The following is a 25276-nucleotide window of genomic DNA, read 5'->3' on the forward strand; positions in this document are numbered from 1 at the left end:
GGTCTAGAACCCCTACCCCAGCACCAAGGCAGGGCTTGTTTCCATCACGTCCTGGCCTCATGGCCCTTCACTTGATTGCTGAAACCCATGAGCCTGCTGTCTGTCTGGGGTCCTCAAGGATACCCTGCCATCTTATAGTTGTCCAGAAAAGTATTGGTTTCTACCATAAGGAAAAAATGAATTATTTCAGAGTCCTAGTCTTCTTGGAAAACCTCCCAGTATACAAATGCCATGAGTCATGGCAGGAAGGACCTACTTCACCTTTGGGGCCTTGGTCAAGCCTTACTGCAGCCATGAAGCCTCCTGTGTCTGACCAGTTCACCTTTGTGAGTTCTCCCTCCTGGGACTGAGAGGCTGCCCTGCACTTGGCAGCCCACAGTCCTCACCAGCCTTGAACTCCTGCTGTTGAGGTCATTGGAGTGGAGCTCATGGCCTGAGCGCAGAATGGACACTCAAGGAACCTGTGCGGCTGGTGGATCGTGTCACTCAGACCCCAGCTGGAGCAGCTTTCTGACTGGTCACAGCAGTGACCCTACCTCTCCCTCTATTCACAAAGACAACACCCAACTCCCATGCCTTGAAACCTCTTCTTGGCCCGGTGGAATAACCAGGCATCCTCAGGGTCACCACCAAAGTGGTGTAAGAGATTGTCATCCAAAGAGTTAAGGAGGTTGCCAGAGCGGTGGCTATGTGTCTGCACCACCATGGAACTGTGGGCCTTACATAGGATGCCAGTTACTTCTAAACACTATGTCATGATTGTTCCTCACCATCTCCTCTACAAATCATACAAAGCTCTAGAGAGCCCCCATGAGCCCCTCAGACTCTGGGTCTTTAGGCTTTTCTTCAAGGACAGATAAAGATGGCAGCTCGGACGCCGTCTTCCTAAAGACTTAGTAGATTCAGGAAGGCCCTCTAGAGAAGGCCCCTTTGAGACTGAGGACTGCATGTTGGAGACACGTGGAGGTCCAGACTTTTGGAGGAGTGGCCTGAAGCTTAAATAGCCACCCTCTTTAAGAAAAACAATAGAACATTAGATATACAAAAGTGAATGTTGAGAATGAGAAAAAAAACACGTCAAAATTACTGAGGCCTTGGAGATTCAGGCTCTTTCCATCTGTAATCTCAATTTACCAGAAGCGCTTCCATAGAAATGCTTCTCCATTGAGACCTGGCTTCCCCTCCCCACCTAGACCATGCTGTAGCTCCCAGGACTAGGACTGTAAGTAAAGAGCCCAAAAGCTTAGACTTTCTCAGCTTCATGGTAAATCTGCTTATGATTGGAGACCGTGCCCACCTTCATGGAAAGTGGTGAGTATTATCTCCTTTCCAGCATAAAAGAGGCACGATGAGGCCGGGCTCAGTACCTCACACCTAACCCCAGGACTTTGGGAGGCCAAGGCAGGAGGATTTCTTGAAGCCAGGAATTTGAGACTACCCTAAGCAACATAGTGAGACCCTATCTTTACAAAAAAAATTTTTTTAAGTAGCCAGGTATGGTGGTGTGTGCTTTCAGTTCCAGCTACTCAGGAGGCTGAGACAGGAGGATCACTGGAGCCCAGGAGTTCAAGGCTTCCATGAGCTATGATAGTGCCACTGCACTCCAGCCAGGGTGACAGAACAAGATCCTATCTCTAAAAGACAACCAACCCTCTTCCCCAGGAAAAAAAAACCCACAATAAATTACTTCAGGGAGAGACTTGTCATTTTTCCAGCTTCCTCTGCAAGGATCTCCAGCCACCAGCTGCCTGTCCTATGTGTCTCTTCTCCCTATGCTACGTCTGACATGGTGATCAGGTCATGCAATCCATCGCCTGGAATAAGCACAAGGACACTCTGATGAGTACTTGGGGTTGTCATAGCCAAGAGCTGAGAAATATTGACCTCAGACCCTGAGAGGAGGAAATGATAGCCTACCGCCCTTCACTCGTGAGTGTGTTGTTGTGTGGCTAGGCTGGTTTATTTTCTCCCCAGTGACCCAGATAACAAAACCCTGCCCTATTTCCTATGGTCTGTTCTCGACCATGTCTCTTGCCTGGCCACATATGGAGAGAGGAACTGCTCCAGACGGATGTGAGGGCATGTGACGGTGGCTTTCCACATGGCCCTGAAGTTTTTGACTAAAAAGGTAGAAGAAGGGTGCTTTTTTTTCCTGTCAGCTAGACCTTAAATCAGGCCTCAAGTGAGGAAACACTCTCTGCAGCGGCTGCTCAGCAAACTTTCTCCTCTTGTCTCTGGCTATGATTGTCTAAGCAAGTTGAGCAGCAAGCTGGGATTTGGAGCTGGAGCAAGCTCCACTTGCCCCACCAACCCCTGCTTTCCTCACCCAGACCCCATGACTGCTGTCAGGTGACCGGGCCGGCCAGCTCAGGGTGGGGAGAGAAAGAGAAGATGGGAAGCTCCTGGCTGCATGGGCTGCACTTAGAGGCCCTCCTACCCACCTGGCCTAAGCCCCTGATTTTACAGATGGTGAATTTGCCTGGATTCTTGGTGGCAAGTGGCAACAGTACCTCCCAGTTGCTCAAACAAAGGAGGAATGCATTGGAAAATGGGGGAGGGGTTATCTCATATGGTCAAATGAAATCACAAGAGAGACCCAGTGGCACCTGGTCTGGGGAACCCCTGGAACCAGGACAGTTCTCTCAAGAGCAGCTCCAAGTTCTCCCCAGGCCAACAACCTCCACACCTGCAGCCCACAGTTTCTGCCTGAAATGGGCATGGGCCCTCCATTCGACTTGATTGAGAAGATTCCATAGAACTGTGAGTGGCCTGGCTTGTCATGAAGACAGGGAGTAGACCAGATGGCCCCACCAAGGGTAATTCTGGTAGACAAACCCTTTGTTTTTCATCCCTTCTTCCCCACTGTAAGCATGTATGTATGCAAGCACGCATGTATACATGCACACACACATTTATTCAACAAGCATATTGAGTGCCCACTGTGTGCTGGGAGTCTCAATTCATTCAACAAAGTGGAGTGGAGAGATTACAGGTTTTGGATTTGAATTTGGGGTTCACCATTTACCAACTATTCTGCCTACAAACGTTTATGGAATACTCACAGCACACCAAGTGCAGTACTCGAGTATGATGAACAGAAATGAAACAACATCCCTGCCCTTCTCAGAGCTCCCTAAGGCTCAGTTTCCATATCTGTGATTTTGGAAAAATATAGAAATTTTCAAAAATTATCAACTCCAAATGGATCAAAGACCAAAATGTGAAGTCCCAAAATTAAGAATCTTAGAAGATGCAGGAGACAACCTTACAGAACTAGGAATAGGCTACTAATTTTCTGATCAAAAAGCCCATGCCATAAGAGATAAGGTAGACAAGTGGGACCTCAAACTGAAAAGCCTCTGCAAAGCAAAATAAACTATATCAAGAGAGTGGAGAGACAGTCCACAGAATGGAAAAAAATATTTCCCAACTGTATAGTAGTTGTTTGACAAGGAACTCAAACATGCTAAAAGGAAAAAAACCAGCCATATTAAAAAGTGGGCAAAAGACATGAACAGACACTTCTCAAAAGAAGATATACAGGCAGCCAACAAACTCATGAAAAAGTACTCAGCCTCAATAATCATCAGAGAAATGCAAGTCAGACCATACTGAGATATCACCTAACTCCAGTCAGAATGACCATCATCAAAAATGCTGGTGAGGATGTGGAGAAAAGAGAATGCCACTGCACTGCTAGTGGGAATGCATACTAGTTCAACTTCTATGGAAAACAGTGGGGCAATTTTTAAAAGAACTAGAAATTAATCTTCCATATGATCCAGCAATCATTCTTCTGGGAATACCCAGAGGAACTTAAATCACTCTACAGAAAGGTACCTGCACACACATGTTTATTACAGCACTCTCTACAATAGCAGAAACATGGAACCAACCATGCTGCCCATCAAAACTGGACTGTATAAAAAAAAAAAAGTGGTACATATACACGATGGAATATTATTCAGCCGTAAAGAAGAACAAATTTATGGACTTCACAGCAGCTTGAATGAATTTAGAGTCTGTCATACTCAGTGATCTATCACAGAAACAACTGATACCATATGTTCTCACTGATAAGCAGGCTCTAAACACTTACCATAATACTATAAGAAAGGGATTGGCAATAGCTGGAAACTGCCGGGGGAGAGGGGCACATAATATTAATAAAGGTAACTGATCTCAAACCAGGCAAAGTGGGGACCAAAGGGAGGCCCAAACTTTACCTGTATGACGACCACTTGTATACCTAATTGTGAATTGTACCCCACGTCTTTAAAATAATATAAATTTTAAAAAAGAAAAAATATATTAAAATGTGGGGAAACCCACATCAAAGGCCTAGCACATGCTGGCCTCTGCTCAGGACCAGTGACTATCAGGCTGGCCCGTCTCTCGGGCGCCCACAACTGCCTCTAGCCCTGGCTCCTGCTGGAGGCCTGACTCCCACCCTGCCCCTGCCCACACCAGGCTTCCCGTAGCTGACGCAGATCCCCTCGTGAAGGGTCAAGGGGCAGTCGGGATGGTGTGTGAGTGCCCCTCCCCTGTCCCCACTGTGGAGTAGAAATGGGGTGGCTTGCCAAGAAACAACGGCCTCTACCCTGCTATGGGCAGGACAGGGCAGGCCCCTGGTTTGGAAGGAAGAGGACTCCCAGAACCCTTCTTTTGGAGAGTCTTGCCTCTCTCCTGCTCAGCTTTTCCTGAAAGCTGAGTCTGTCTACACTGGGAAATTGCAAATAGTTTATGCTGGGAATGTCAGCTGCCCACATACGAAAATATACACATCATTAAGCCCTAAGTGCTTGCGTCTGGAGATGGAACGGACAATCTCCTGGGCTGACCTTTTGTCCACCGACAGAACCACTGCTAATGAGTGCTGGGTTCCTCTGTCGATGTTTTCCTATGTTGAAATGAAGCATATCTTGGACATTAGCCTGTGTGTGTGTGCGTGTATGTGTATCGTACACATGACCGCACTATGCAAACAGCATTTGTCAAAACATGCAGGGTCCACTGCACCTCCTTATCCAGCCCCAAGGCCAAAGTCACATCCTGCTACACGCTATCTAGGAAGGAACATGGCATCCTTGGAGGACATGTGGCACTCTCTGGCCAGGTTGCCTGGATTTGAATCCTGTCTTTGCTCCTGGGCCAGCTGTGTGACCTTGGGCAAGTTACTTAACTTCTGAGCCTATTTCTGCACCTGTAACATGGAGATGTTAATAATAAAACTTAACTTGAGAGGATTAAACAAGATAAGCCCACATAGAGCCCCTGGGACCTGGCATATAATAAGGAGATGCTCACAAAATGACAGTGATGATGATGACAATGATTGTAGCAGTCATCACTGAGAAGTGGGACCGAGTGCAAGGTCCTGCTAGGCCTAGAGGATCCTCTTGAGTGCAGTTGCGTTGGAAGTGGGTCCTGAAGACCGTGTGGGACTGTGTCAAATGCAAGAGCAAGTGGTAGCAGAGACCTGTGAGGGGCCTACTGACTAGTCTAAGCAAGAGAAGACAGTTCTCGAAACCAGGACAGTAAGGTGGGGATGGAGAGGGGAGCGGTGGGTGGGAGAGATACCAGCGTTAAGATTGCTGTATGCGTGTGTTCCCATCTGTAAAGTGGGGACAAGCTGGTTTTGAGGAGGCCAAGGAGGCCAATTCTATGTCCTTCCTGCAGAGCTGGCTCAGGACACCTGACTTAGGGCTTGCACCACTCAGACCCACTGCCCCCACTCTGAGGTGTTGGTCCCGGCACTACCATGGGCCTGCATGTGGCTTGGAGGAGTCCCTTCTCTAAATTTCCCATCTGTGCCATGAGTAGGTTGAAGGGGCCAACCCTGAGGGGTCTTCCCTGGAGAGTGCTCTGTAATCTCTACCTCTTCCTGCCCCATCTTACGCCTGAATCCCGAAACAATTCAGTATAGGGCATGTGTTTCCAGAAGGCTCCTGGGGTAGAATATTATTCTGCTCCAGGGGGCAGAACATTATTGACAGCTACTGGGGAGGCGTCAGGGAGTGGGGGGTGGCTCTTAGTTTGCTTTCGTGGCCCTTCAGTCACTCTCCACTCCTGGGTGCCTCCAAGGACACCAGCCACATACAACTGATCCCGTTTCCACCCTGACATCTTGAAACAAGAGACTTTGATGCCGGGAGATGCTTCAGGAACAAGAGCCTCAGACATTGGGAGTTTCTCACTGATGCAGGAAATGATGTCCCTTCCTCCTGTCAGTCGTTCGTGATGCAGGGGGAGACAGCAGTGCCTGGGGAGAGCAGGTGCAGCTGCCAGCAGCAGCCTTGGCAATGTCATCCTCAGGGCTGATGACTCAGCCACCAGCGGGTGCCCCGGGAGAGGGTCAGCCTCACACCATGGCAGCATGCCCTGCCAGCCATTCCGGCTTATTTTCCATGGTCTGGATGAGCCCTCCTCACTGAGCAGCATGTTCCCTTCTGTTCCATGCGTGCTCCGCTCCATGCAGTTCCTATCCACCTATGTAAATCCTTCCTCAGGGTTCAGGGCTTGTCTTACCTCTCCAGGGCTCCCCTTCTCCCATTTTCCCTTCAACTGTTGCAGCAGAGGCCACACTCCTCAGGCCCCAGAGTAATCACCGGGGTCTGACCTCCCTGCTCTTTGGGGCCAGGAGCCTGGTCTACCTGTGGGTGTCTCCCCGCGGGTGGGCTGTGCCCTGAAGTAGCATGGGGACGCAATGGCTCCACCTTGTGGACTGATTGCTCCATGGGCCTGGGCTGAATGGCCGGAGGCAGAGCTGGGGTTGGGCTGTCAGTCTGTCTGGGGTTTGGGTCCTTCTTTCTGTAGTCACTGAGGGTGGGTGTTTGAGCAGCAGAGGGAGGTCTTGGATGTGATGGGTGCTCCACACTTGCTTCCTGGATTGATTGCTGAGGGCAGCACCCATCAGGGTGGCATCATGCCCAGGCCGGTTCCTCACCATCTTTCCTCCCTCCCCAGCCTGAAATACCCCAGGCACCACCTGAGTACCTGAAATACCCGCGATCATTCCTGCTTTGGGTTAAGCACAGATAACTCTTGTGAAGCTGCAGTTATGACCTGGGAAGGGTGAGGCGTGGAGCATTTGCCAGACCCAGGAGCGCTGGGTAGGAAGTCGTCTTCCTGCTCATCATCTTTGTTAGCAAGTCACTCCAAACCGATTACATGTTCACTTGAAATCCATTGCTCTACAAAGGTGGCTTCAGGATAAGCCCCTAACTCTTCTATCTAACCAGACCTTCGCCCCAACTGTCTCTTTAGAAATTCCAAGTGCAGTGGAGGCCACATGAGATGAGGAAAGGGCTTAGAGAGGGGAGACGGTGCAAGGCCACCGGGGTCCACTCCATCATTTTTTGAGGGCCGCCCTATTCCCATTCAAAGTGGTGTGAAGGATTTTGTCAGTGCACTGTGGTGCCCAGAACATACTCCAGGCAAGTTTCATTGCTTGCTGCCTAAAAAGGCACATACATATGGACATCAGGACCTGTCTGGATCCCCAGAACCAGGTGTGTAAGCATCAGGAACAGCAGCGAGGGCATCCGGATCCTAGGAAGAGGGGGTAGGGAGGAGTCGTAAGAGATTCTGAAGAGATTCTGAGACCACCATGCGAGCTGTCTGATCTGCCCACTGGAACTGCCTGCTATAGCCTCAGCCCCAACCAAGTGTGGCCCTAAGTTCCTCTGGTACCAAAGGTGGATTCAGGTCAATTTCTCATCCCAAAAGGGGAGGTGGAGCAGGTTCTTTCCCCTCCTGGTGAAGGGGACTTTTCTCCAGAGACACAGACTCACAGAGAGCAGGCAAAGTGCCCCAAGCTTTAACACCACCTGTGTTCCTCTCCAGCTTCAGTGGGGAGGGGATGGGCAGGGTCCTTCACCAGAGTAGGGCGAGGTGGTATGCTCAGTGCTCTGGGTATGATTGCCAGGGGTCCCAGCAGCCTGCAGTTACTCAGAGTAGCCAAGTCCTTTCTCATTCAGCCAGAGGGGATATAGCTTTCTGACCAGTGCTTGGGTGTACACAGCATGGTCTTGCTGTCTTAGGTTGTCCCTGAGAGATAGCCATGGAGCCCTCCTCAAGGGCAGCTGGTATCATCCTGTCAACAGATTGGACTTTCTAGCAGAGCTAGGCAGGCTTGCCACACTTAGGTTGATTGTCAGCTTCAGCTGCCCCAGACCATCAAGGAGCCAGACATTCAAGGTAGGCCCCTGAAGCACAGAAGCCTGTCCCTGCTCCTTCTTCCAGTAGTTCATTCCTTTCAAAGGAACCTTGGTGCCTAATTCACCCTGTTGTGTTAACGTCATGGACTGCTGCAAGAGCTATTTGAGGACACTGCCTGGTTACCAGAGAAATAAACCTCTGTTGGCCTGAGTGGATTGACGGACCCCAGGCCCCTGGGAAATCTTACCAAAGACCACCACCAAGATCCCTTCTCCTAGCCCACCTTAACTCCTGCAGATATCTGTGGACCTCGAGGCCGTCACCCTTGGATCTCTGTTTGGTTAGAAATTCAAGGGACACCTTTGACAGGGAAGATCACAGCCCCCATCCTTTCTCCCCACCCTGACCCTCTGCTTCATCCCAGAGGGACAGTCCCTGCTAGAAAGAGCCCTGGTGCTGCCCAGCCAAAGCTCTCCTGACATTCCTGGTCCTCGGCGGAGTGAGGGCAACATTTCTGTCCAGAGCCCATCTGACCTATGGAGTACATCCCTCCCTCCCCAGCCCTCTTCACAGGGCTCCTGAGACCAGAAGGGAAAGGGATCTGAAACTGCATGGAATTCTCCTGCCTTCAAAGACCCAGAGGATGGGTTACAGGGGCTGAACTGTGGTTGCTCAGAACCCCAGAGCCCTCTGCGCATCTGGGGCCTGTTTCTTACATGGTGCATTAGATCTGACCTGCAGCCAATGGTAGGCCTTCACAAAGGGTCTCTCTTTGCAGTGGACATCTCTGAACTGGAGGGAACGGACTGGACATCCTCGATTCCACTGATGTAAACAGTAAATGTACGACTGCAGCACCCCTTTGAGCAACTGCTCGCCTCTTATGCTCCTGGCAGGCCTGGGCTTTTGTTTCAGACACACTGGCCAGCAGCTTCTTATTGGCAAAGGTGTTGCTCTTTGGAGGCATTTGAAAGGGGGCTTGGTTGGAAGTTGAAGTTGAAGCCAGTAGCCACTAAGCCAAACTTTATCATCTGCTCATTAACCCTGTTGATAGGGCTTTTCCTGTGAGCAGAGCCTGTTGGCTAGCCAACCCGAAGTGTGAGAATGGTGTTTCCACATGTGCACAGCTGGGTCACCTGCAGGCCTTGGATAGCCCTTCCTGTCCACTGAGAAGGGAATCCAAATAGCTGTCCCTTCCTGAGAAGACAATGAAGGGTAGGAGGTCGAAGGCCAAGTTCAACTTTGCCTTTGACTGCATCTTCCCATATGACCCCAGCCCATAATGATCTCTCCTCCTCTGATTCCTGGGGCTCATTGCCCTGATCTGTGTCACTTGCCTCTGCTGCTAGACCAATTAGCACCATGGTCTTCGCCTGGCCTCTGTAGAGCCCCAGGGGCTAAGGTCACACTTCAGGGGCCTCCTGGGAGTGTGGGCACAGGAGGCCCAGCCAGCCTGCCAACTCCAGCCAGATCTCACGAGGAGTCACCCACAACTAGGTTCAAATTCCCTCTCAGCCACTTATTGACTAGATGACCTTAAACAAATTACTGAACCTTTCTGAACCTCAGCTCCCTTATCTGCAAAATGGGCATCATAATAATGTCCACCTCAGAGCGCCATGGTGAAGATGGCATGAAATAATGCATGCAAGGTGTGTAGCACAATACCTGACCAGGGTTAGCCTTCAGTATATGTAAACCACTGTTACCAATTAAATTATTTTCTATGTTTTAAAATTGAGTCGATGTATAAACTTCACCTGGAGGAGAAAAATTTGTTGCTAAAAAGAAAAGAAAAGCAGAAAGAAAATTTGAAAGTCATGGAACTCCAACCAGCCCATTTTAAATATCATCACACACGATATGGACGACAGGTTCAGTAACTTTTCTGTTAGGATATTACCTTATAGTCTATCATGTATGTCTTACTGGAGGAAAAGTACCTTTTAAGTCAAGGGCCACACTGGCTTCATGTTTTAATCCTATCCTTGCCCTGTACCAGGCTGAACCTGGTAAGGGTGGGTCCTCCCTGGGTGCAAATGAAGGCAAAACCCTGCAAAGTTGTGATGCATCCCCAGTGCATACAGCTGGGCAACTCAGGTCCCCTTTCTGAGGTCCAAGAAATGGCTCTGTTTCTCCCCATGACCCACCCCCCAGAAACTCTGGTCTTTGATGACTCACACCATCATCAAGGTCATATCCTGGCGTGACACAATGTATCATCTCGCTCATTAGTAGACTGGGAGCACTAATCTGTGCCAGGTACTGGACCCTCCTAATCCAAGGGTTCCCAGCCATCAGGCCTTCTTCTTCCAGAAACAGATTTGCCCGTGGCCTTTGGGTTTGTTCTCATATCCAATTGCTCTGAAGTAGCCTGAGGTTATTGACTCCTGAGAGACTCGGTGACCAGAATTCCCAAGAAGGTTCCCAAGGCTTAGAAGCAAAAAAGCCCCCCAACCATTGATTCCCAAATTGCAAGGGGCCCTTTGGGCATCTCTAGAGCTGCTTCCCCCATTACAAAGGAAGACGCAGTGCACAAAATGGCCAAGGTCAGAGGCTGGACCAGAGCTTGGGCTCAGGGCTTCTGTCACAATATCAAGCATGTTTTCTACAAAATTTGTGGCCAGTGCTCTACAGTTTGTTCTTCTATGTCTCGTTCATCAAGGTTTTAGTGGACAGGGAGGGATAGTGGGGAAGGATGGGAAGAAAGGTGGGAGGGAGTTGCCACCCCCCAGAATAGCTGATGGCAGCTGGGGAAATGTGTTCCAAGCCTACTGTTTGGGGTGAGTGGCATTAACAATCACAACATCCACATCTGAGGCTGCCCCCACCAAGAAGCTGGAGCCTCTCAGGTGGCCCCAGTAGGAAGTCCCCCGAGGGCAGGAGTGAGCCTGAGGAGAGGGAGGACTTGGGGAGGGAGGGAGGGAAGGATTGGTTTGGGCCTGCAGGACCTTGGGGAATAGAAAATGAGCCTCTGGTTTCATTTACCAGGGATAATCCAGCTGCTGCTGCCTGGCACCCCCTCCGCCCCCAAATCAAAACTTCCATAGAAACTAACCAGCAGACTCAGGAAAGTAATCAGTCCCACGGGCACATTTTAACAGCTAGGCCGAGAAAGTGAACCTTTCTGATTTCAGCATCCTTTGGGGAGAAAGATATATCTACACCCTGTCTTTCTGAACCAACTCCCAGCAATTTTCTCAATTATCCCTGTAATGTATTAAAAACCCATCTTGACGCCCAGTTGGTGAGTCAGCCCCTGGGAACAGCTGGTGGAGGGTGAAGGGTGGAGACAGCTATGTGGTGAAGTGTACCCTGGGCGGGCTGCCTCCTGGCTGTCCCAGTGCCTCCCAGGCATGGCGGCTGCCCCTGGGTAGGACACACAAACTCTCAGAATTGCCCTTCCAACCTTGGAGTCTCAGGCCAGCAGCTTGCCCTAGAGAGAGAAGGAAATGACGGTGGTGACAGTTATTTCATGCTTGCTACTACACTCCAGAATCTGGGCCTGAAGATTTCATTGATTTGTTCGGGGAGAATCTGCTATTATTGATCATCTTCCTGGTAACAGTGAGGCTGAGCAGTTAAGACCAAGGTCTGACAGGTACAAGTTGCAGATCTAGGATTTGATCCCAGGTCTGCCAGCTCCAAGGCTATAGTAGCCACTGAGCTCCCCCTCCCCTCCCTCCTGAGACTTTCCTCTCCCCTTTGCCCATTCCAAACCCTTTCACAGAAGATCCTCGAAGCCAGGTGTTCATCTACTCATCTGCCCTCGGAGGAATAGGCCCAGAGTGGCCAAGTTTGTCACCAGACTTGCTGAGGGCTCACGGATGAGTGAGCCACATTGCACCACTCCTTACAGTTGTGACGATTTGCACACCTTGTCAGTTCTGGGGTCATGGGGACTGTCATTATCGACGTTAAACAGATGAGGAGTGAGACACAAGTGGCCTCTGTAAGGTCGCACAGCCTGTAAATGGCAGAGCCAGAAGTCTCACCCTGACTATGAGCCCATTTGCCACCTTCCAGCCCAGGCACCACCCTGAACTACCAAACTGCATCCACATAGCCCAGGGCCAGGTGCAGGCAGGAGGGGCAGCAGTCACACACTGGGGTAGGGCTCCCGTGTGCACCACACCTGGGGCCTGGCTGGTTCTTGACCCAGCACCTATGGGCAGCCCTGGTCACCCTGCTCCTGTTTCCTCACTGAACACCCCCTTCCCTTCTTTCCTCCAGTCCCCGGTTTTCATTGCCCAAGTTGGCCGAGATGTGGTCTCCCAGACAGAGGAGAAACTCCTGCAGAAGCCGTGCAAAGAACTGTTTTCTGCCTGTGCTCAGTAAGTGCCCCGGCCTGCTTGGCTGGTCCCCCCTGGCTACCTAAAGAGGGCTGCCCCAGCCCCACCTGGCAGGGTAGGCACAGAGGTAGGTCTAGGTCTTCAGTGCCTGACGACCCCAACTGAGCTACCCAACTGTTTATCTACTTCCCATGAAGGGAAAAAGATACCGGGGTGCCAAGTCCAAAGAAAACATCTGCTTCAAAGGGTGTCGAAAGCAAGCAACTCTCTCAACTGTTGAGACAGAGGAATGTACAACAATTTGACCCTGCCTGGGTGGTGTGGAAATCCTTCCCAGGCCCCACAGCCCCCACCACTGCCACCAACCAGAGACAGTGGAACTAATACAGGAGGAGAGCTTCTCAGTCACACCCTGGGACCTTGTCTGCAGGCCGTGCATCTACCCCAAGGGATGGCAGACATGTTGGTGGGTGTGCTGCCAGCCGAGTACCAAGCAAGCCCCACATCATCCTGTACACACACTTCAAGGATGAGGATGTGAGCACTGGGAGCCCACACTGGGGTGCGCGCGCGCGCACACACACACACACACACACACACACACACCCGTGCTGACACACAAACACACATACATGCCAAGAGTTGTCTGGAGCCAGAATTGTGTACACACACACACACACACACACACACACACACACACACACACCCCCACACCCGGGCTGACACACAGATACACATACATGCCAAGAGTTGTCTGGAGCCAGAATCCTACACAGCTGGAAGAGTCTGGAGGCTATCTTTTTTGAGTCAGGGTCCCACTCTGTTGCCCAGACTGGAATGCAGTGGCATGATTCACAGCTCACCACAACTTCAGCCTCCTGGACTCAGACAGTCCTCCTGCCTCTGCCTCCAGAGTAGCTGAGACTCCAGATGTGCATCACCACATCTGGCTTAGTTTTCTAATTTTTCTGTAAAGATATGGTCTTGCTATGTTGCTCAGGCTGGCCTCAAACTACTGGGCTCAAGCAATCCTCCCACCCTAACTTCCAAAGGTAGTGCTGGGATAACAGGCATGAGCCACCACACCCAGCCAAGCTGGGGGCTTTTTGTGCATCTCTATTCCAGCACCACAGATATCAATCAAGTACCTGCTGTGTTCCTGGCATTATGCTAGGTGCTGGGAGATACCAAGATGAATAGGAACCCAATCCTGGCTTTCGTGGAGTTTATATGCATGAACCAGCAACCCACAAGCACTGTGGGAAGAGTCGAGAGGGCTAGCCTGGGGTCTGGCCCTGGGTTAGGTGCTGGGGAGAGGCCCCAGTATACAGAAGCAAACCTCTCTGGGACCTGGCCAAGAGTCAGAGCTGACAGTGATCAGATCCTGGCTGGTGACCCTGATCCTGAAGGAATGGCCATCATGGTCTCCTACACTGGCCGTTTTCAGGTTTGGCAGTACAGACCCTCGGACATCTTCCTTCCCCATCACACGATCTCTTCCCTTCCCCGGGTCCCAGTGCCTGGAGTACATTGCTCAGCATGGCCACTTTATTTTTATTTTTGAGTTGGAGTCTCGCTCTGTTGCCCAGGCTGGAGTGCAGTGGCATACTCACAGCTATCCCAGCATCGACGTGCTGGGCTCCGGCGATCATTCCACCTCAGCCTTCCAAGTAGCTGGAATTACAAACGTATGCTACCATGCCCGGCTAAGCAAGGCCACTTTTTAAAGGGAAGAAGCTCAACCCTGCCCACAGCTAGGGTTGGACCCTGCCAGGCCCTGCCCTGATGGCCTAAGTTGCAGAGGGGACAGCAGCATCCTGGGCCCAGCCTAGCATCCGGCACATGGCAAGTGACTAGCAGATTCTGCTGCATGAAAAATGTTAGTGGCTTCACTGGTCCTAGACCAAATACAGAGCCAGGGCCTTCAGGGGTTTGTGTCCCCACTCTGCGTCCCACTACCCACTGCCTCTGAGTCCCAGCCCCTCCCTGCCTCCTTGTTAAGTTTTCATATGTTCCCATCTCAGCTCAAGGGTTTCTTCTTCAGAGAGACCTCCTGACCCCTCACAGCCTCATTTAATTCCACCTCATGATGACATCCCTCTGGGATTGTCTACTTAACATTTGTTATTCACTGTTTGTTCTCCCCCACGTATGCCAACTCCATGCTCACAGCTGTATCCCAGGATCTAGAACAGTGCCCAATACAGGGAACAGACCCAATACATGTTTGCAGGACCAATCAATTTCAAGCAACCCTCAGGAGAATGTTAGGGCCTCCAGCAGCCGTGCTGTACCTGCATCTGTTGTGAGGCCCTATTTGTGTACATCCCTAGAACCTGGGAATGGGTGAGGCCTGCTACTAACCTGCTGGATCCAGCTCTGCTTGGCTACTCCAACACCAGGATTATAAAATGATCATTCTGTTGTTCCGTCTGAGCCAGGTCTGTCCACGACTACCTGAGGGGAGACCCATTCCACGAATACCTGGACAGCATGTATTTTGACCGCTTTCTCCAGTGGAAGTGGTTGGAAAGGTGAGTACAACACACCCATGCACGAGGGTGTACATGTGGCAGGGATGAAGGGTACGGGTTTTTCATCTGAGAATTAGTATAAAGGTCAGTTACCTGTCGTGGACTCATGGTTAAACTGCAATGAACCATGCTCCTCCTGCTCATGAAGTTCTTGGGTGTTCTAGAAATGCTCCATGTGTATTGGAGCACATATACTCATTCATGCACACATGCACAGTGTCTTATTCTTACTTTTTTGATTCACTGTCTTAGAGAATTCTTTCTCCACCAAAAAATAAAGAGCTACCACATTCTTTGCAATAGTTATGCATCCTTTATTTAGCCCAGTGCCCTATAATGGACATTGGGGTTGTTCTCCTTTTTTTGGCGCAACCTTCCCTAAATAATGAATAACTTTATACATAAACCTTTGCGTACTTTTGCCTAGAAGAGGAATTTCTGGGTCAAAAGTCACCTGATTAACTGTGAAGGCCTGTTAAAGTGCCCCCTCCAAAACAGCTGCCTCCAATTTCCAGTGCCACCAGAGCCTGAGTACCTGCTTCTGCTCAACTTCATCAACATGCTTCTCATGTTTTCCTACCCAGTGAGTGAGCTGTGGGGTTTCCTTATTGCTTACTTTTCCAACTCACCATCAGGTGAGACTGAGTGTCTTTTTCTGTTTTATTGGCTGTCTGATTCTCTTCAAAGTGCTCTCCCATGCCTGGCTGTGACTTGGGCAGATGTGGGGCCCTGTGGCTGATAAGGAAGCAGAACACAGGACCTGATTTAGCTTGTAACCCAGCAAGCCAGTGGTGCCATGGGGGCCTGGCCCAGGACTCCCAACACGTTGCTCTGCCCACCTGCATTAGCCGGGGACTTACAGAACTAGCAGTGCCCATGTTAAATCCATGCTGTGCTAAGCTGGTAGATGAGCTGGAAACGCCCCCTTCTCCAGCCTGGAGTTCCTGTTCCCAGAGACCTGGCACTTACGGCCATCGGGGGGGCATCGTGGTCAAAGTAAAACGCCCTGCTGCTGCCTGCGTTTGTGTCAGCTCCGCTGCTGGTCGAGCCCCTGCAAACGCTCAGGATCTGCAGGACAAGAGCCCCTCCCCCCAAGCCACTCAGCCCTTCCCTGCCTGCTTCAGGAAGCCTGGCAAGAAAACATCCTGTTCTGCAGCCATCAGATAGGCTGCTTCACTCCACCTTGACTGGTAGGGATGACAGAGTGACCAGGGACGGCTTCCTGTTGGCCCAGTGACCACCCCTGGCTGCCCCACATATGCATGTCATGGCTCCAGGAGAGCCAGAGAATCAAATAATCCACCCAGACACCCTGCTGATGGCAACGGAGCCCCCAGCCTTGGTCTGAGTCTGGCTCTACCCTTCCCGAGGAGGGGCCTCGGAAAGGGCTGCTTACCTCTCAGTTTCCCCACTTGTAAAGTGGAGCTAACAGTGCCTGCCTTGTAGGCTTGGGTGAGGATGAGATAAGAGAGCAGAGCACGTGCTGGAACAAGGCTGGTGCTCCACAGAGGTCGGCTGTTGGGCCACAGGAAGTAAACTGCTGAATGCAGATGTTGCAGTCACCACTACTGTCATCAGCATCACCACCATCAATGGCATCATTGCCATCATCAGTGTCACCGCCATTATCGACACCTCTGCCACCGTCGTCATCACCACTGTCATTAGCATCCCCACATCATCAGCACCACTGCTGTTGTTGGCACCACCACCATCATCCGCACCTCGCCGCATCTGATACTGGAAGGAGCAGCTGCCCCTTGCTGGAGGGTCACCCTGGTTCTGACAGTCACAGAATGGTCTAGTGGGACTGTATTCACCATGTCCTACATGCTGCTCTGGAGCCCTGGACAGTGTAACAGGTGACCTTGGTCTGCAGCCACCTTCCCAGGGTAGCAATGTGGGGTCAGGATATAGAGCATGGGTTCTGTGATGGGCTGCCTAGACCCTGATTCCAGCCCCATTGCTTAATAGCTGGGACTTTGGGCAATACCTCTCAAAGCCTCAGTGTTTCCATCTACATAATGGAGACAGTAATAGTCCCACCTCCTGAGACTAGTATGAGAATTATAGAAACCCATGCACAGAGTGCGTCAAGCTTTGGGTATTGCTACCACAGAGAGCCCCAGAGGGGGGCTGTGTCCCCTATTCCTAGGAGGTCAAGTAATGACATCTGACACAAGTTTACAAAAAGCTCTCCGATGGATATGTGTGTTACTTTGCGTTATCTCCATTTTACTAAAGATACATGGTTGGCCCTAGGCCACACAGCAAGGGCCTGGCAAGGCTGGGACCTGAACCCAGTGTCCATCACTCCATTCCTTGTCCCAGCAGGCCAGTCCCCATAGAATCCTTTGACTGTGGCCACTGGCTTTCATTTGATTTGTCTCTACATGAAATGAGCTTTTTAAAAAATCTGTGTAACAACTGCAAAGAAGCTAAACGTTTACCTTTGGAAGGCATTAAGTTTTTGGAGTCAGTAGGGCAGGACCCTGGCCTCAGAATGCCCTAAATGGCAGACAGCGCCCTGGCAAGATCGTGGCCCATTAGTGCTGTACTGTGGAAATATTAAAGGGATTTCTTTCCCTCCCAAGATTAGCCAAGAAATTCCTGGGAACTCGCATGACACTCATCTCCCCCAGCAGAGGCGTTCTGTGGTGATGTCGACTGACTGTTTGTCCTCCCTGTGTTTTAAGCTGCTAGGCCGCCTTCCTGTGGTTTTGAGGGTGGCTGCAGGAGGGGCTTCTGGGACTGCGTGGCTGATGCAGGCACGTGGTAGGTTTTCCCTGCAGCCTCGCTGCCTGCGCACATGAGGAAGGCACCAGGCGCTGGGGATCGGGCCCCACTCCTGAGGAACTGCCAGTGAAGACAGAAGTGAGTCACAGCACGCAAATTTGAGGCTGAGGTGCCAGAGAGTGCCCTGGGTTTTCAGGGCTGTCAGTCCTAAGAGCGCAGCTGTGGTGCTAGAGATGTGATTTCTACCAAAATCCAAACCCAGCAAGGAGAAGTATTTCCATGGAAGATTCATTCATTCAAGAGCTGCTGGGTGACACTGGTCATTCTCGAGCTGACTCAGTTCTTTGGCCCAGTTCAGTCTGGCTCCAGCTCCCACCCTGGGCAGGATTCATGTGTGTGCGTGGGAGGGGAATAACTCAAAAATAGTCCTGGAGAACCAAGGGCCCATGTTAACATTTTAAGCTGAGTATTTCTAGCCCAATAGACCAGCAAGGACAAGCTTGCTGTACTGTGACATCCTTTGCTGCAACTAGATGTGACCATTTCTTTATTTACTCCAAGAAGTACTACCCTTACCTCATGATCAAGCATTCCGTCTGATTAGAGGTTATAAGTGGCTTCAGCTAATTAAAATGGGGAGTCGGGAGACACAGAATGATTATTTCTTCTTAAATACCAATCATGGCAGGCAGGATCTCCCAGTGTTCTGGATCTAGGGAGACATGTAATAAAGGGCCCTCAGTGGTAGAAAGGCTGGGGATCGATGGCCAAAGTTGACCTGGGTGTGATTTGAAAACCAGCAGCCTCTGCCCTCTACCCAGGCCCTGTCTTCTCCTGGGCCAGCAGCAGGAGCTTCTGCAGGAAGGAATAGGCCGTCCTGCTGGGCATGCTGAGGCATGCAGGTGTGGGGAGGGCTGTGATTTCTTTCCAGTCCTTGATGGGGCACCAGTCCTTGGAGGCTCCCAGCCCCCTCCCCTGTCCCTGTGCAGAAGACACAGCTTCCTTCTGAGTCTCGCCGCATGATTTGCCTTTGGGAGAGAGAAGGGAACTACATGGAAAGTGTGGTGAAGCCGCTCTGGGCTCTCATTTTTCAAGTCCTCAATGTCCTCTGAGCAAGCGAGGCCTGCTCCTCCCCCAGCCTGCAGAGGGCACAGAGTCAGCAGCCTGGGATTTGAACACCCATCCCCAGAGTAAGTCCTTGAAGATCCAATTTGCAGTGATGATTCCTGGGGTCCTGAGGGCTGATGTGGACATCGTGGGATTGTGCCTTACACCAGCTGTCCTCAATGGTGCCATGGTCCATTTCTCATAGATTCCAGATCTTAACTCCATGAGACTAATGTTGGATTCTTGCTTTTTTCCTAGGCAACCAGTGACTAAAAACACTTTCAGGCAGTATCGAGTGCTAGGAAAAGGGGGCTTCGGGGAGGTAAGTAAACATTTATGTTTCACCTGCAAGTTTTCCCCTACTCTGGTCACCTTTCCTGTCCCGTCTGGATCAGCCTAAAGGGTCCTAAGCAGGATCTCCCACTGGTGACCATGTGGGAGGGCAGGCCCAGGGGCCTCAGGCACCTCAGATGTGTCTAAGGTGAGAAGGAGGGTGTGGAGCCACCCTGGGCTGTCTGGAGCAGACAGGTGACATGGAGGTGCTCTCTCCACCAGCCTCGGGCAGAGTTCAACCTGGAGGTGACAAATGGGCACTCTTGGTCGTGTCTAGGGAGGGAGAAGTGAGGGCATGAGGGGGCTGAGTGACCTTGGCCACTCATATGTCTAGATGACACTGTCACTCAGGTTTGGAAATTTCATTGTTTATTATTTGATCTTCCTAATACATGAGGCAAGCTTTGTTATTCCCATTTGAAGAGATGAGGAAAGCTGAGCTTCAGAATGGTTAGGTGACCCTGCCAAGGTCACACAGCCACTAAGGGACAAAACTAAGACTTGAGTCCAATTGCCCTGGGATCCACTTATCTGAATTATAAAGTCAGGGTTCTTAAGGGTCTCCCATCACTGGCCCCAACACAAACCTCTCCTACAAGCAGCTGGTAGGAAAAAAATCCAACCTTGGTGTGAATGGCTGATTCTGCACCTTCCAGGGCTGGGAGTGCCTTATGGTGGGAGGGCAAGGTGGGACGAGGCCAGCTCAGAATGGCAGAGCCAAGGGCAGCTGTAAATCCAAGGCAAGGCATTGTGGAGTCCTGGAGTACTCACAAGGGTGAGCGTGGCTGACTTTGGGGGGCCGGCCCCAAAGAGAGATGTAGGAGGTCCCTTGGAAGGTGTAATGGCGTCGGCGATTATTCTGGAGGGACAGATATTAAAAGAAAGAAAGATGGAGGGATAGCTACAAATAGAAAGAAAGAAAGTGGACATCTGTTCAACGGATTGACCAGAAGCCGTTGATTGGGGGTTTACAGCTTGTATTTATCCCAAATTTTACACGGCAGTCTTACAAGTCTTCCAGGTGAACACAAGCCAGGTGCAGGAGGGGCACTCCCCCCACCAGGTGTTTCCTCAGGCATGAGGAAGAACAATCTTAATTAAATCACAAAACCTTTACATGGACACAAAGCCAGGTGAATGAGGGGGACATCCCTCACCCACCAGGTGTTTCCTGGAGTAAGAGGAAGGGTAATCTCAATTAAATCACAAGACATTTACATGAACATAGAACCAGGTAGATGAGGGGCAACCCCCCACCCACCAGGTGTTTCCCCAAGCATGAGGAATGAGGATCCCAAAACTATCTCACTGTTCCTCATGCTTGGTTAATATTTCTCAAAAGCAGTACAATTCTAATATCATAATATTCTAATAATCAATAACTTTTAAAACCTATGCATACACAACACCTAATAACCAACCTAAATCCCAATTCCTCTCTATTTTACGCTAATTCTACCTACACTATAGAAACTCTTAATTATAGCCCAAACCAATTCCTAAGGAATGTGGCCCAGCCCAAAGCTCATGCTGGACCATTTCTAGTAGTTCTAGATATTTATCTGTATTATTAAGGTTGAAACAGCACTTTGTATATATTTACTAATTCTACAAATATACTATTAAATCTTTAAAGAAGCTTGTACCATATTAAAGGCTCCCAAATGTGACCTGAGTTTGAATTATGTTAAGTTTAAAGCCGAAACCGCAGTCTGTGAGAAACAGGAACAATGGACTCCTAAAGTAAGCCATGCCTGTCATACTCTCAGAACTTCATGCTTAGATCATCAAAGTCCCTGCTGGTGGAACGTACCAAAACAGCAAAGAAGGGAAGAGGGAATGGGCCTTCAGCTCCTGAACTCGTCCTAGTGGTCTCAGGGTCCGCAGCCTGCCTGGATCCCTAATGTGAAGGCCGGCTCCCAACAGCTGACTATGGCCCCATCTGTTTCTACCCCGGGGACCCTGACATCATGGCTTTGAAGAAGCTCAGGACCACAGTGCTCCTATCACCTTGGTTTCTTTCTTGCACCTCAGGTCTGCGCCTGCCAGGTTCGGGCCACGGGTAAAATGTATGCCTGCAAGCGTTTGGAGAAGAAGAGGATCAAGAAGAGGAAAGGGGAGTCCATGGCACTCAATGAGAAGCAGATTCTAGAGAAGGTCAACAGTCAATTTGTGGTGAGTGTCCAGGGCCCAGTGACCACCTCACTCTTCTGGTGACCAGGGCCTCCCTCCCTCAGAAAGGAGCTGGTCCTCCCACGTGGCAGTTCCCAGTCCCCAGGGAAGTCGGATGCCAGTGAGAGGAGTATGCCACAGAAAGGCAGCCACACCATCCCTCTGTCATGAGATACCTTGCAGTGAGTTGTGGTTGACTCTGTGCCTTCACCAGAGCTGGCCAGTACCTGGCTTCCTGTGTGTGTGAGACCGAAATGAGACCTCTCTTTTCCAGGACTACCTTGTAAACTCTTCAGTGGACAAAACAAAACCCTAGCCAAAGAGCTGAGGGTTCCATAGACAGACCCTCCAGGCTGGTTTCGTCATGGTGGAGACCTTAGTGCCAGCATCCTAAAGAGGCACCATCATGTTTATATACATTGTGTTAACCAGTCTAGGTTGGGCTCTGCTGCAGTAACAAATCAGCTCCAACTCTAAGTAGCTGAATACAACAGAGGTTCATCTGTCACTCAGGTGAAACCCAATCAGATTGGGCCACCCTGCTCTAGCTAACAGCTGCTCCATCTGGAGCCTTGAAAGTGGGTTCTGGGAGGTCTACACAGAGACTTTCCACTGGCTCAGCTGGATGGATATTCCTCAATTCTGCCCACGGTTCAACAGCCAGAACTAGTCGCCACAAGAGACAAGCTAGCTGCGGGGAGGCTGAGAAACTTGGAGGAACAGGTGGATATTTGGTGGCTCTCAATGTCTCTGCCATATGTTATAAAAAATAAAGCCAGATGCACACACCTGTAGTTCTGCCTACCTGTAGTTCCAGATACTCAGGAGGCTGAAACAGGAGAATTGCTTGAGCCTAGGAGTTGGAAGCTGTACTGCATCATGATCACACTTGTGAATAGCCACTGCATTCCAACCTGGGCAACATAGCAAGACCCTGTCTCTAAAAATAAATATACTAGCTGGGCGTGGTAGCGTGCCCCTGTAGTTCCAGCTACTTGGAAGGCTGAGGCGGAAGGATCGCCAGAGCCCAGCAGGTTGAGGCTGCAGTGGCCGGGAGTGTGCCACTGCACTCCAGTCCGGGAGACAGAGTGAGACTCCAACTCAAAAATAAATAAATAAGTAAATACACAAGTAAAAATAATAACATATGCACAAGGGAAAAATGTAAACAACACAGACGGGTACACAACTCTCACTATGATCTCACTACAGCACTGCTTTTGCACTCCCAGGTCAGCCCGGCCTGTGCCTATGAGACCAAGTGATTACCCTCTTGAATAACCACTCCAGACATGTTTTATTCAGTCCAGGCTTTGTTAATTTTAGCCAGTGGAATCTTCCTATACCTCTTATGCTGCAGTGTTTTTTTCCCCTTAAACTGTAGACCTTCTTCTCTGTCCAGACCTATAGCCATGCCCCTTTTTTTAGGCTGTACATCGTTTTCCTGAAAAGGTAAACCATAATCTATATAGTTGATCCGCATGGATGGAGATTGTTTTTCATTTTTAAACCACTGCAAGCCACATCGCAATGGTCTGCAATGGCCTGGCCTTCCCTGTGGTGTGCTTCTGTGGGTGTATCCCTGGGATGTCTTCCCAGTGGAGGAATTGCTGTGGCAGAGGGCATGTGAGTTTTCATTTGGTAGCTGCTCCCAGTTGGCTGTCCATCAAGCTCGCCCCAGTTCAGCTCCCACCCGCTGTGTGAAAGAGAAGAGATGCCGCCATCTGCCTCGTGCTTGGGTTGTTGCCCAGAGTGGGGCAGTTTTATAAGGTGACGTTCAAAGGGATGGAAGTTGCCCCTTTGGGTCTTATCCCAGGCCACCCCCAGCGGCCAGTCTTGTTCAGGGCAAAGGCATGGTGTGTGGGAAAGGAGGTGGGTGAAGGTAACGCCAGCCCTTGCTCTGGCCCTGGGCCTCTTTGGGTCCAGAACCTTCCTCCCCACCCCCAGCCCCTTCAACAGGGACACTGGATGTGACTCGTGGAGTCTCATCTCTGAAGGGGTGGTGCTGGCTCTTGCTGATAAAGTTGCTCAGGGAAAGGGATCCTGGCGAAGCTGGGGTGGCACATCTCGAAGGGCCATCTGTTCTGACACCTTGGTCTTCCTTGACGGTGCCCCGGCCACAGCCTCTGGCAGGGAGATCCTGCAGTGACTCCCCTTGAAGCCCTTTCTCAGTGGTGACCTAGGCAGGTGTGGGAGGAGGGGGACAGCCGCAGTCAATGGTGGCAGAAGCACAGACCCCATGAGCTCACTCACCCTTGGCTGCCCTTTCGCCTCCTTTCCTCTAAATGAAACAGCTGTGTTCCTGATGTTTATGCACAAGTGTTATGGCCTCGCCTGTCCTCAACTTGTCCTTGTGGTTGACCAGATCTCCTTTGTGCAGACTCCCCGAGAGGAAGAGGAGGGTTGCCTTCGGGGTAATTCACCTCATTTCCAGCACTGCCTGCCTCTCCTGCTACCCCATGGTCTCAATTCATGGCGCCTCAGGCGTCGATGCCATCAGCATAGGGCTAGATGTCTCTCGGCCGTTGGTTCCTCGGCAGGTGGTCCAGACGTGTCTTGCACACAAGAGAAAGTCTTTGCCAGCTGTGTTCATGTCCTGAAGCCCCACTGCCCCCCAGGCCACTCTTCACTGTCCCCCAGCCTGCTCCCTACTTCTCCTCCAGCTGACTCCCCACCACCTCCTCAGCCCACTCCCTACTTCTCCCCCAGCTCACGCCCCACTGCCCCCACCAGCCTGTGCCTACTGCCCTCAGCCCACTACTTCCACATGTCCCTACAATGCTATGCCTCCACAGCCCAGAGGGCAGCCAAGCCCTGCTTTTCTGACTGGCCAACAAAGCATACAGTTTGAACCAGCTGATGCACTTGCAGGCTTCTGTGGAGTGAGCACAGATGCCATCCCGATCGCCAGGAGGTTGAGGTGCCACCTGCTCTGCCCCCTTGGCCTCCTCACATTGAACCACTGAGTAGGAGGAGCTGGTGTGAGTCCCTCATCAGCCAGGTGGGCAGCAAGCAGGCTTGCCAGAGGCCATCTGGGTGTAGGAGAATGGGGTGTGGCTGCTCTATTCCTCTACCCACCCCCAGCTCCCAGGATCCTGAGAGGGGAAAGCGGGAGTGGGTGGCTGTCACTGGGACATCACCACAGTGCTGCTCTTGGGCTCCCAGGTCAACCTGGCCTATGCCTACGAGACCAAGGATGCACTGTGCTTGGTCCTGACCATCATGAATGGGGGCGACCTGAAGTTCCACATCTACAACATGGGTAACCCCGGCTTTGAGGAGGAACGGGCCTTGTTTTATGCGGCAGAGATCCTCTGTGGATTGGAAGACCTCCACCGCGAGAACACCGTCTACAGGTGAGCAACAGGCATGGGGTGAGCCCACTCAGAGCCAAGGCCAAGGTCGAGGCCAAGACCCAGGCCAAGATCGAGGCTGAGGCTACGGGGCCAGAGGTCATCAGGGCTCTGGGAATCTGGCCTGGTCGAGCACCGGAGGAGGGTGCAGAAGCCAGACAGGCTTCTCACCAAAGAAGAATGGGCTTGAAAATATGCCCTTCCCCCATCCTACCTCCCCATTTATGTTTTTGTTTTGTTTTTATTCAAGTGAAAAGAGAGTCAGAAGATTTTCCCTGTGGGTTGGAGAAAGAATTCTATACTTGATTGCCTTTCACTTAAAAAAAAAAAAGAAAGAAAGAAAAGAGAACAAAAGGAAGGAAGGAAGGAAGGCTGGCCGGGTGTGGTGGCTCACCTTTGTAATCCCAGCACTTTGGGAGAATGAGCAGGAGGATTGCTTGAGCCCAGGAGCTTGAGACCAGCCTGGGCAATATAGCAAGACCTCATCCCTAAAAAAAATTATTAAAAAAGAAAACCCTCCAAGTTCCTGTTCCTCTTTCTCTAGGGAGAAAGAAAACCACAGCGCCTCCTTTCTGGCCCCAGCCACTTG

The 25276-nt window shown here is 50.9% G+C and overlaps 1 protein-coding gene across 2 annotated transcripts in view; it reads left to right on the forward strand.

The window, feature by feature from the left end:
- The window catches only part of GRK5 (G protein-coupled receptor kinase 5), a 231844-nt gene that overhangs the window by 189411 nt on the left and 17157 nt on the right, over window positions 1–25276 (forward strand). For both annotated transcript variants that reach the window (XM_008073260.2, XM_021706580.1), the window contains 5 exons: window positions 12394–12494; window positions 14894–14986; window positions 19088–19151; window positions 21197–21337; window positions 24500–24690. In XM_008073260.2, the coding sequence (XP_008071451.1) occupies window positions 12394–12494; window positions 14894–14986; window positions 19088–19151; window positions 21197–21337; window positions 24500–24690 (590 nt within the window). The remainder of the gene's footprint in view (window positions 1–12393; window positions 12495–14893; window positions 14987–19087; window positions 19152–21196; window positions 21338–24499; window positions 24691–25276) is intronic.

This window comes from Carlito syrichta, unplaced genomic scaffold (genome assembly GCF_000164805.1).
Source record: "Carlito syrichta isolate Samal-C Ts95f unplaced genomic scaffold, Tarsius_syrichta-2.0.1 Scaffold315801, whole genome shotgun sequence".
Lineage (NCBI taxonomy): Eukaryota > Metazoa > Chordata > Mammalia > Primates > Tarsiidae > Carlito > Carlito syrichta.